The 13,245-nt window shown below is 41.2% G+C and overlaps 1 protein-coding gene across 3 annotated transcripts in view; it reads left to right on the forward strand.

The window, feature by feature from the left end:
* Nucleotides 1-11,441: 11,441 nt before the first annotated feature.
* The window catches only part of thsd7aa (thrombospondin, type I, domain containing 7Aa), an 89,388-nt gene continuing 87,584 nt past the window's right edge, over nucleotides 11,442-13,245 (forward strand). For all 3 annotated transcript variants that reach the window (XR_003298069.1, XM_026349205.1, XM_026349206.1), the window contains exon 1: nucleotides 11,442-11,709. Coding sequence is in view for 2 of the 3 variants with exons in the window: in XM_026349205.1 (XP_026204990.1) it covers nucleotides 11,565-11,709 (145 nt within the window). In the remaining variant the exon portion in view is untranslated. The remainder of the gene's footprint in view (nucleotides 11,710-13,245) is intronic.

Genomic DNA, 13,245 nt, shown 5'->3' on the forward strand with positions numbered 1-13,245 from the left:
GCTGAGAGCAGTAATGGGTCTATTGAGTTACTATAGGCAATACATTAAAGTGCCCAGTGTTTGGGTTCTCAGACTTCTCACAGCTCTTCATATTGCACACAGAGTCACTGCACAGAAGAGCTCTCATCTGACTGTGAGTTCAAAGAAAAAGAAAGCTGAATTTAAAAGACAATACCAGGAGTCCTTTTTTTGTGACGCACCAAGCCCGCTCTGCATAATATGCTGCGACCAGATCTCTAATGAGGCAATGAAGCCTTCAAAACTGCTTCAAACTGAAAACCCCTATATATTTAGAAAATGCAAAAAAGGTTGGGGACCACTGACTTAGAGAGTTTCCTTTCAAGCAATTTGTCGGGATGACATCTACTTTGCAGGAGAGAGGGGGGTAGATGGAAATTCTGATAGGTGTAATAGATATTGAAGCTAAAAACAATGTTGTTAAAATCTGAATGTATATCAGATTGTGCAGAGATGTGAGCCTAGGTTATAATCATCATAATCAACATGCATGATTAGCTTTACAAGTTGTTTGAAATGTTGAAACTTTAAAATGTCGTGTGTGTTTATTGAAACATGTTACTGTTACCTACTGTATGTATACTGAGGGTGGTAAAGAAAAAGGTTTGTTTACAATTATTTTGAAGCAACTAGTGAAGCAGTTAGATCTGCCAGCTCAAACTCAACAGAACAATGTAGACATGAGCTCATGCAGCATTTTGTTTATTTCTCTTTGTTTGGTACTGTAAAAAAGAATAATGAGAGTCACTGGACTCATGTACAGGAACATGTACAGAATTCTATAAACTGAGATGATTTACAGATGGACTGCAACTGAAGTAGAATGTAATGTCAACAGACAGCTATTGTGGAACATGGTTGCTTCTATGTTTGTTATGTTTTGTGAAACATTTTTCATATAGATACCATAGAGTGAAGTCCGTGTGCGAGATCTTTATTCATTTTCTCTCTTTTCAGGGTGTAACAGTTACCTCCCCTCCCTCTTTTTACTGTATCTGCATCAGTTTGATATATGGTCATTGCAGCAAGATGCAATCCTTTTTGATTCTTCCCCTCTTTGGTTTTCCTTTTCTTAGTACTCTGTGGTTGGTCGTAGACTGCATGCCTTCTCACTCTAATCTGGCGTGAACTTGAGGAAAGGGAGGGATTCCAGATTCCTGGAGAAGTGAGGCAGGACGTTATAATAATAATAATGAAATACTTTATTGATTCTCTGGGGGAAATTGTTGTTTGGACAGCAACGCCTCCAACTGTGCAGGTGACAAAGCACATGTTCCTTCTATCATGATACTCCACACGATCCTTGCAGTACTGCAATTTTTTCAATGAGACATTATCCATGTTCAGTTAATACAGTCAGCAGGATCATGGAGTCTTTGTGGCATGTCTCCATATTCAGTGCACACAAGATAATGTCATCCAAATATTTGATGACAGTGCTTGTGACCTTACCTCCCAAATTCTCCATATCCTCCATCAAAACTTTGTTAAACATAGACGGCACAATTTTTAGGCCCATGGCACTCTGTCTGGAGCATCTTAAAAATTAACCCCAATGCTGAACTGCAACAAGGTGCCTGCTGTTTTCACTCAGCGGCACACTGAAGAATGCAGAACACAGATCAATCACGGTAGACCACTTGGCTTCAGGTGGTACATTCGACAGCAATGTGTGCAGACTGGGAACTTGTAATGGAAAATGTATACTTGTGTTAATTTAGTGCCCTGTTTTTCAGTACCCGGCTTAATGTTAATATTAAGAGACCAAGGTTCTTTATCAGTTTGTGGAAACTGATCCTTAATTAGAGAGGTATCGCCTGACAGGATAGGAAATAAAGGTAACAGTAAACAGATACGTACACCATCATACTGTCACAGTGTGTCTTCTCTCTATCTAAAGTTAGACGTTTTTGGGTATCTCTCTCGTTTCTTTTCTAGATGAGTCACAGGTAGTCAGAATGGCAGATCTGATGTGTGAAACATTTTTGCAGTATGAAAGTGTAGCTCCTTCATATGTGTATGAATGGAAACTGCAGCAGTCTGTAATGTCTTCTGAACTAACCACACTTGCATGCTCTCTAGTGACTCCATTTGACACTGACGTTATGCACATAGGGGATTTTCATTGTACAGCACATATTTCTGACGGACCTGACATAGACTATAAACAAAGATGGGACATGACAAGTGCAGGACAGTTGGCTGCAGTGTACACGTATTGGACTGAACATCAGTGTGCTTTGCCAGAGTGACTATTTAATGTTTTTAATTCTGTTTCTTATATTCCTTTATAAGGAGAAGTGCTGCTGAGAAGTGGGAAGATTTGGATCTATTTGTTAAACATTGCAACGCTGTGACTGATTGACAAAAACGTACTGTGTGTTTGTTATCATCACAACATCTTAATACTTTTCACAACTTCCTGACAGATGCAGAGTTTATTATGCTTTCTGCATTACAGGGAGTTCCACAAACCTTATGCGATAAACACAAGTATGACGAGGGCTTAATCTGTAACTGTGAACCTGTGGTGATTACACACAAAACAACATACAGGCCATGTAAAAAACAAGGTCCTCTTGAACAAGAAGCTATTGATAGTATCACACCAGAGTTTGAAATATTACTGCATTACTGCTGGTGTCATAGTACCCTGTGTCTCCAGTCAATGTTGTTTTTTTCAGTGAACATGTCAAACATGGACTTGGACTAGGTTAGGTCAGGTCTTGAACATCTCACGCTTTCTGAAGGCAGAAAGCTTTGTACTTTCAAGAGAACTTTTGCTTTGCAGTCCGTCCAGAGAACAATGTGAAAAATACACCGTCACCTTGCTGAAACATCTAGCCTCTAAGCACATAGGGTTAGTCTTGCTAAATTACAGTTTGTACAGCAGTGTGTACAGTTTCTGGGACATGTTATTCCCTTTTTCATGTAAGTCCCTTTTTCCCCAATGTGTTAACCTTCCTAACCCTCTCATTAAGAAACAGTTTGTGTAATTTCTTGGCATGTATTCTTATTGCAGGAATTTCATTCCTCACTATGCTGTTTATATGGAGAGCATCTCCAGTCCAATGGCAAAATCAGATGGACACCTGAAGCAGAACAAACCTACTTTGCTGACTTGCTCTGCAACCTGCACCAACTCTTGGTCTCCCTAATCCCAGTCAGCCATTTGTCCAAATTGTGGATGAAAAGAGGGGATGCATGGTGTCTGTTATTTTACAGCATGGTGGGCAGTTAAGACCTGTGTCTTTTTTTTCTGTAAAACTGGTCTTCACCAGCTAAGAGCCCCCTGCATACCCTGCAACCGGGAGACTGGGTTATTATGAGAACATTGACCTAAGCACTGGGAGTCTAGGAAGTGGACAGGATCATTCCTAGTTCTGCTGACTAATACAGTAGTAAAGGTTGCAGAAAGACTGGATTCATGCAACACACTGCAAGAAAGTGCCAAAGCCAGTAGATGACTTCTCACCAACTGTACATCAGCACAAAGCTGATGAAGATAGATAACACCCTTACATAAGCACCTAAAAGCGCTCCTGGGGAGGACGATGGAACGCAGACCATGGCACTCGTGCCGACTTCCAGGAGTGTGTGGACTGAGGGAAACAATGTGTTTTCTTATGACAGTAGTATTATTAATTCTGTTAAGCATTTGGTATCAGATTTACCCTCGCCAAAACATGAACATCATGAGAGCTAAGCAACTTATAGTTTATGATAATGATGCATGGCAACTAGCTAGGGAATATGCAACTGCCAATCCTACTGGAAATTAATAGTTGTCTTAATGATGTTAAACTTTGAACCTATAGGGATTTGTTTAACTGTTGTTTGTGAGGCCCCACGTGGTATTATTGTTTATAGTAGTTTTTGTTAACCATTATGTTGGTGAAGATTCTCAGTCGTCCAGGGAAAGTTATCTGGAAGTTGAGTCATGGCAACTGGACTTTCTTCTTGTTAGGTTGAAATGTTTTGCTACTCATCCAAGTAGTAGTGGACGAGTTTCTGTCTGAACCCATCAACACAAGATGAGCAATATAGTGCATGCAGTCTAGTGCAGTGAAGAATGCTCTGAGCTGTACATTGAAGAAACCAAACAGTCGCTACATAGGAGGCTGGCACAACACAAGAGCAGTAACACCTCAGGACCTGAATCAGCTGTGAGGACAAGTGGTTTGAGAGAGCGGTGAGGAAAGCCTTGCATGTGCAAACAACACCCCTCAACAGAGGTGGAGGACTTAGACACAACCTGTCTTCTATTTATCATGCTGTCCTTTCATCTATCACCAGAAAGTTCAGTAAATTTCACCAATTTACTCCTGCACCAGGTTGGACACACTTAACAACCCATTTTAGGTGTTAAGAGGGGTTGGGCAGAGGTGTGACTCTTACATCCTTCACATCTTCCCCATTCTTTGTTTCATCTAACAAGCCTATTCAGGCCAAGGGATGGAGTAAAACCAAATCTGGAGTACAAATTTGTGGGATCCAACCAACTATCTTCAGACTGATGAAGCTACTTGGATAAGTAGTGAAACTTTTCAACCTAGAAGTCCAGTTGCCTTGACTCAACTTCCAGATGTTAACCATTGTGTATCTAAAGTGATCAATAGAAGGGGGGATGTAAGGGAAAATGTATACTTGTTAATTTAGTTAATTTGTGTTAATTTAGTGCTAAGTGCCTTGTTTTTCAGTACCAGACAGGGATAGGAGCTGCCAGAAGTGACAGAACACAGGCACATACAGTTCTCGCCTTGAACAATAGCAGGCTTTGTTCTGTAATGTTCTATGCTATTTGGCTGCAGAATTTGCCACAACAGAACTTTTGCCTCAATAACCTCATTTAAGGCTTTCAAGGGACTAGTTGATATTTACTCTGATCAGCTTTATTTACTGGCAAGATTGGTGTGCCACGGCATGGGTCTAGTTCTACCACCAGCATAACTGCATCCAACAATCCCTGTATTATTGGCTCAATACCAGCCTCAGCCTCAGATTTCAGAGCATATTGTGGTTTTCAGTGTGTGACTGTAGGTTTCATACAGCCTGATTTTAACTTCACTACCACTGGTTCCGGCACACTAGACAACATTTCTTTCCCAAGATCGGAGTGCTGGTAGCAGAAAACTGACACCAGCTCGAAGTAGACACAGACCTTAAGAAGAGAACTGGCATCACCCAGCCACATGTTTTGATTTTCTGTTGGCCTAAATATAGCTTTGTTTGATTGCAGGGGGCAAGTTAGTTTTTATGAAGTCCATCTGGATCCATGAAGGTTTTACTCAGGTCCCCAAGCCAATACACCAACTCCTCATTCTTTGTCACAGTCACATGGTTTATGGCATTTGCAATTCTATCATCCGGGGTAAGCAAAATTGCACATTTTCGTTTATACAAAGCGTCACGTCCAAGTAAATTTACAGGAGTCTGGTCTGATATCAACACTGTCAGTTCAACAGTCTTTCCCTGAAATTGCATTTGACATGGGAATCAATTAATCGATAAAAGATTCTCAGTCCTCCAGGTGAAGTTATCTAGAAGTTGGGTCATGGCAACTGGGCTTCCTTCTTGTTAGTGGTTGGAGCTCACCAATGTATACTCCAGGTTTGGTTTAACTTTAACCATGGCCTGAATAGGCTCATTAGGTAAAGAAAATGGAAGTGGGAGGATGTGAAGGATATAATAATCACACCTTTGCCATTCTCTCTTTTCACCTAAAATAAGACGCCATGTTCCAGTGTCCTCAATGACCTCACACATTATGAAGGCTTTTGAGAGGCTGATCCTGGAATCCCTCTGACCTCTGGTCAAACCCTCACTTGACCCCCTCCAGTTTGCCTATAAACCACAACTTGGAGTGGATGACGCCATCATACATCTGCTCCATCAAGTTAAGTCAAGAAGCTTTATTGTCATTCCAACCACATATAGCTGAAGCAGTACATAGTGAAATGAGACAACATTTCTCCAGAACCATGGTGCTAAATAAGACAGTAACAAGACAGAACATGAAGCTGAGGGCTGGTAAGTTGTCCTAGCCACATAAAGTGCATCCTGTGCAACCTAATGCAAAACAGAACGCAAAACACAAAACAGCAGTGACCAGTAACTGAAATGTACAATGTACATCTGATGTATTGTAAAAACGATGGTGGAAATGATGTGCAAGAACAGCAAGTAGAAATGATATTGTGCAAAAAAGCAACATGTAAACATTTGTAAACTGTTTGTAAAAAGACAGCATTAATTCCAGTGTGAGTGTGTGTTGAGCTTGAGGAAAGCCATCAGGCTTTTCCTCAAGCCATCAATATTGAGTTTTCTGTATTGATGTTATTTTGCATTTGTGTTGATGTGGCCCTTTCCTGGTTGTGATTCCTTTTCTTTCTGTCTTTGTTGAGAACAATTTCCCTCTAGGTTTTTTGAATCTTGAATCATGAGCCTGTGTCCCTGTGTGCAGCTATCCATTCATTTCCTGTTTCCCCAGAACAACCTTAATGTCCCTCATTGCCAAAATTTTTGCAATCGGCCCTCCAGGTCCATTGTAGGGCACGGCCCATATTGAAGGTGCTCTTACACTACAGTTGTAGCTACAGGGTACCCACTGGTTTTAAGAGTGATTACTCCATCCACCTTTCCATGTTCTTCCACAAATCCAATGCCCAAATCAAAGGCAGTGTCATCTGTTTTTGTTTTTTTTTTTCTCCCTAGAGTGACGTGACCTCCTTTTCAGGGTGTGGAATGTAGAATGTCTCAATATAGACTGAGGAATTTTGGGTTTAGTTCCCATCTGCTCATATCTCATGTGATGAGAGACAAGATGAGCCATTTAGGGGGTAGACACCATGCCAGAGTCAGTTAGACTTGAAAAATCCACCTTCACCAAAGAATCCTCTGAACTTTGTTCAGAATACTGCATATAAATAAACACAGCTTTATTTCTGCTTCAACTCTTATCAACTTTAGCATCAGAGGAACTCAAATCTTAAAAAAAAAACAAAACAAAAAAAACAATTACTTCTTGGAAATGTCAAAATCACAGTGCTTTTTATCTACTGATAATAGCTTACAAAATACATCCAGTACAATGTACAACTTTGACTGGCAAACTGAACACAATGAAGCAGCAGTTATATAGCCAACCCAAAAGCTGATCACAGCAAATGAAAGACCACAACACCCTGTCATGCGCTGGAGGAAGGACTCCATGGCCAGAGATCAGACAGGACAGAACAGAGTATTGAATCTTTATTTATATCGACAGAACAGGGTAAATGAATGAATTGAATGAAACAGGCACTAGATGGAAGGAGATGAGGTAGGGTGAGTATGGTGGTCTGGTTGGCAACCGGAAGTGACGTCAAAACCAAGATGGCTGACCAACGGAGAGCACATTGACAGAATGGAGGACAATGGAGGTGGTGGATGGGGGCAACCAAAGGAGAGTGTCCAGGAATGTAAACAGAGTATCACAGGAGTACAATGACAGTCACAGAACGTGATGAGAACCAATGTCCAAAACACAGTGTGGGTAAACAGTTAATGGTGAAGAACTAGGCAGTCCAAACAGTAAATCAACAGGCTAAACTCAGGTCAAGGGTAATCCAGGTCATACACGGTTAGGGCAGTACAGTGGTAAGTCCAGCAGGCAAGATCCACAACGAAAAGACAATCCAGGTCAAAAAAACACAAAGGGGTCCAAACAGTCTGAGCAGGGAAGGGGACAACAAGGGAGAAAACAGAACAGAGGGAAAACTCACAGAACCGGGGGGGGAAGCAGGGTCAGGTGAGGATGGTCCAATGAGGGGGAATCCAGGGTAGACAGGGTAAAGAGGTACAGGTCCGGGAAACGGAATCAGGCAGGTCCAGGTACAGGTTTGGTACCGTGAGCAGGGTGAATGACAGGGAATAAACAGAACTGACAGCACCAGGGGGCAGGCAAGAGACGGGGTCCAGAACAGGCAGAGTCCAATAAATCCAAAATAAGTAAGTCCAAGGAAATGCAGGATAGTGTCCGGGAGTCAAAAACAAACTATCTGGCAGAGGAGACAGGTGAGCAGGCCGGTATTTATAGTGTGGGGGAGACCAGGTGTAGTCAATTAGGTGAGTGTGTGAACAGACTGGGAAGAGGAAACGGGAAGCTGCCAAAATAAGAGCACGGGGGAAAACACCAGCAGCAACGAGGCTGGAATCATGACACACCCAGTACACTACAACTGCAATTTCAATAGTTAATTCTGCAATCGTCACGCAACTAAATCAATGACAATTTGCTCTTCCAAGACCATAAGAATTCCAACCAAGAAACACAGTGTGAAATGCCAAAACACTCCTCTCGCCTCCCCAACATTTTATGACAACATGAGAACGTACACAGCATACATGTACATATATGACAAAAATCAACTCTTTGCTTTTTCCTCCAGTCACAGCCACAGGCGCACATCACAGCATCAAGTAATACCCGTGTATATGCATTTTCCAACACCATCTGATCCGGACACAAATCAAAGCTTATACAACATTGCAGTTTTCTCGTGGGATTTCACCAGAAAGAAGCTATAGATCAGCTGAGTGACTGGCCCAGAGCATGTATAACTCATCACCTCACCTTGGAGTCTGACCCAAAACCCCCAAGTCACGCAAAATCTGGCTGCTCTACAGACAACACACATTTTTTCTCTTTTTGGCTGCACTTTAAGTTATGCAATGATGCAAACACACACAGGCATTAGTATCAGTTAGTTATTTACAGCTGTGTTAAGATTTAGCATCAGAGAATAAATCCATTTGGAATCACAATTTCACTGTCCTATAATAAGAAATTGTCAATTTTCTTACCTACATCAAGACAACATCCCATACACCAAGCACAGTTTCTTTTGTTTAAAGTAAAAACAAATTATTCCTACCTCTGTTGATCCACTATGCGTCTGGTCTGGGCATGCCACCCACAATGCCTTGATCCTAATCCAAGTTAGAATTCTACCTGTGTTTGTGACGTCAAGATTTCTGTAGTAGTACAGAATAGACCCCAGGCAAATCAATACAGTTCAAATGAGCATTTATTATAAAATAATAGAATTACTCAGAGAGGAAGCAAGTTCAACTTAACGTCTCCTCTGGTAAGAAGAGGTGCTGATGCCACATCCTGTAGAGCTCCCCCTCCTGTCTTTTCTTCACCCTCTTTTATAATCTCCCATCCATCTCCTATCTTTCCTATTTGGATTGGCTCTCCGACCGGAGTCATTTAGTATTCTTAAACTCCTAGAACCTACCAAATACCTTAATATATAATACACTTCAAGACATGAATAATATGGGATATAATCTAATCTAAACTCTTACCCCTAAAAAGTAGTGGATTGATGGAATGTCTATGTCAATACTGCTTGGTCACGGTAACCTAGCTGATATTTAGATAGAAGTGCTAATACTAACAATAATTACCTGCTACTAATAACTGTGTTGTCTTTCTATCATTGGTTAATAAGGGCAGTCAATTGAATTCAATTCAATTATATTCTGTGTTGTGGTCTTTCCCTGTCTGCTCTTGGGTTGGCGGTATAACTGCTGTGCCCGGCATGTTAAGTTGTACTGGAAGTGTATTTCCTCTTGTGTGTCCAGAGGCAAATGCTTCCCCCCTCCCCTGAGCAACTTCAGTTGAAAACACATAAACTTGGAACACTTGTAATACTACATATTTGCGAAAAGCCATGGGTTCTGAGAATAAGAGTGGGTCTCCAACAATGCTGCTTTGGAATAAGGTAGATAAAATTAAGAACATTTCACAGGAAGTAAAGATTCATAGAATAATGTATCACAGTGGCCATTGAAAGGAACATTTCACGTGAGACAACATGCTGAAATGGAGGTTTTGATCAGGAATTACCTTTGGTTTAGTGAAGATACTGATTGCATGGACTATGTTAACTCGTCTTACTGTCACATAGTTAACTTCTTTTTCAGATAAGTTTTTCAGATGGGCGCCTGATGGGTTTGGAGATGTCTGGTGATCCTAGGACATCATTGGGTATCATGGGCCCATCATTTATTATTGAATACTGCAACATTCACAATTAATAAATGACTGAACTGAAAACAATCCATAAGTAAAATGAATTCCAGGAAAGAGAGTGTTGGTCATCACCATCAAGGATTGTTAACATATTCAGAATGTGTTAGCAGTTCTGTGTCAATTGTCTCAGGTGAGGCTGGTCTTGAATGCCTGCTCCATTATCTTATCTGTAGGGGGAAAAAAAGTAGGATTACCATATTAGCATTAGACCATACTGTATAATGTACATGTGTACATAATACGTACGTATGAAATATGTAATACTTAGCAATTAATTATGTAATACACAAAGCATTTTTAGTAGCAGGGTGATTTTTGTTCCATAATTGTGTAGTTTCCACATTTCTTTGTCTTCAGAAGCTTTAGTTTAGACTGCACTTGAAGTTTATTAGAAACTGTGGCAGGTAGACATCACCTAAATCTGCATCTTCCACTTAATAACTAGTTCTCACCTCTGCAACCTTCTGGTCTATAAAATAAATTAGTGGCATACAATTGGCAATATACAGCAAGTACACAAGTAAGGCAAAAGTGTATATACAGTGGAATTCAGAATCTGATACCACATCCGAAGTCTGTGATATTTTCTTAGGCAAATAGTGCTGAATCTTAATTACTGCAGTTTCATTTTACATGTCAGAACATTTTCACCTTTTCTCATGTCTCTAAATCTTTAAACTTCCTGAATATTTACAGGTTTACCTGAAAACACCACAGATTTTGGAAGATGTCTCAGACTCCGTGGTGCATCTTTTGAGCTTTTGTAGTACAACTTAAGTACCACCCTGATAGATTGCAAAACCTGCAGCTTATATGTTTCAAAAGAAATGAAAACTGAGCCTATATGGATTTGACTCTGCAATTAACAGTCAAAAGAAGGAAATACACTACAGTAGTACATATGCTGAAAAAGACCAAAATGATGAATTCTGCATTGCATGCCCTGCAGTTATTATCCAGTGTAAACAGGGTCTGTGACAATCCGTAGACAGTGATTAGTAATGAGCTGCATACGTGATATGGCCAAGATTGAAACTGACCAGCCATTTGAAGAAACTTATTCTGGTTCACTGGGTAAAAACAGACAACTGGCTCATTGATGGAGCATCAAGTGCAGGTTCAGTGAATCCTTTAATACGTAGGGGGCGGGCACGCGTCTACGTAGGTAGGTAGGAGAAGGCGGAGGGGGAGGGGCCAGAGGAGGGGGCGCGGCATCCACACGGCACACAGCAGCGTCGGGCCGGGCGCACGATCTATTGTTCTCCTTTTATTATTGCTTGACCTCTTTCTCTCATATTAAGGAGTGAAACGAGAAAAACGGAGAGGAAAAGAGAGCCGGACATCCCAGTTCTGTTCGCGCAGGATTACTCGTTTGGACGGAGCGGGAGCAGAAACGCACTTTACTCCAATTCGTGGTCACACTTGATTTGTCCCTTCTAATTGGAGACTCCAGCACTTGGTGGCCATGGGGCTCCGAACCGTGTGGAGGCTCGGTGGGTCGAGTGCTCTGACGTTTCCCTTTTTGTGGAGGTTACTTGTCTTTCTCTGCATCTGGGAGCTGGATGCACACACCGCAGTGGAAACTAAATCCACCTACATTTGGCAAACAGGTAAGGTCCATCCTCTGCACCCTCATCACAATCACTGCGGGATTAAAGACTAGAACGGGGAAGACGATAAGGGGGTGTCCTGTCCATGATGAATCTCAAAATCACTGTGATTCAAGCACCTTTGATGAAATGTTCATATGTAAATCTTTGTGTACACAATAGGGTGCAGACAAGCTTGTGAACTTGCTCAGAGTGTTCATCATTTGATAGATTTATGTTGGTAACCTTTTATGATTCAATGTATTTCTTGGAAATGAAGGGGACCTTTATTTAAATCAAAAGTTTCTTTCCTGTTCCCATTTTCTTACAGGCACGCACATGGCATGGGTTGATGAATTGGAGCCATCTTGTTATAGTATAGTGTGCTAACATATTTAGTGCTCTGCAGTTCTTGATGTGAATATCTCGTTGCCCCCTTTCCTTCTTTTAAGTAGCAGGCTGTATTTGCTGTTTTTGCCTGTGCTTTCCCATTTCGGGCTGAAGCAGTTGGGACTTCTCAGCATCCTGTGACGGTGCTGGACTCATTTATCACAGTTTGACATTTGCAATTCATGAGATGTGCTGTGTGCACTGCATTCACATGTGGGATTTTTCTGAGTAGGACAAATGCAAGCATGGTGCAGGGAGGGGTAAAAACACTGATGTTCGTCTGTGATGATTTGATTGTAGGCAGCTTTGGAGGAATATACAAGAGTCCCTGCTGCTGCTGTTTTGGGTGCTGCTTCACACAGATCGAGGCTCATAAATTGTGAGAGAACAGCACATGGTCAGAAGTACACAATGTTGATGCATGGTCCAGTGAGCTCAAAAGTGGAAGAAGGAGGGGATGAGAGGGGAGAAATAGTGATGGGAACAGGAAAATGGGATCTCCTTCAACCCATCAGGACAGCTCCAAAGTGTCCTTTGGAAGCAGCTTGAAATCTATGTTCTTTTTAACAGCCATTGCCTGGATGCAGTGTACTGGATTCACTGGGATTCTGCAATCCCTTGGGGCCAATCAATTGGTATAGGCAAGGCTGTGCATCTCAGTTTGTACGGTATTGATCTGCAATCACAGTGGAATCTTAAAATGTAATATTTAAAATATCTAAAATGCTCAGTGCAGGTTAAACTTGTCATATGCTTCAGAATCTGTCCTGAATGTCCTTTGTATTAGACATTAATAATTGTATTTCACTCGAATTCAAAAAACAAGCTAAGACTCTGATGTTTACATTCACTTTGAAGGGATTAGACCTTTTTATTTATTACTTAGCCTAAAATATACAGTATTTTTGTTTAGCAGCTTCATTGTTCTGACTCTGTTCAGAGGAATGGAAATCCTCTGGTATTATGTCCTGCACCTCCCACTGTGTAAAGGCAGGGGAGGAGATTAAGGATAGAGAAAGCAGAACAGATTGGCCAGACAAGGTTAACCTAGATATGGTATAGACGTGTTTGTGTGTCTTCTCTTGACTTAAGTGCATTGGCACTTTGCTCACTGATGACGGTTTGGCACACATGGTAAAATGAATATCAGTAAGTCATTTTGTATGT

The sequence above is a fragment of the Anabas testudineus genome, chromosome 11 (genome assembly GCF_900324465.2).
Source record: "Anabas testudineus chromosome 11, fAnaTes1.2, whole genome shotgun sequence".
In the NCBI taxonomy this organism is placed as follows: Eukaryota; Metazoa; Chordata; class Actinopteri; order Anabantiformes; family Anabantidae; genus Anabas; species Anabas testudineus.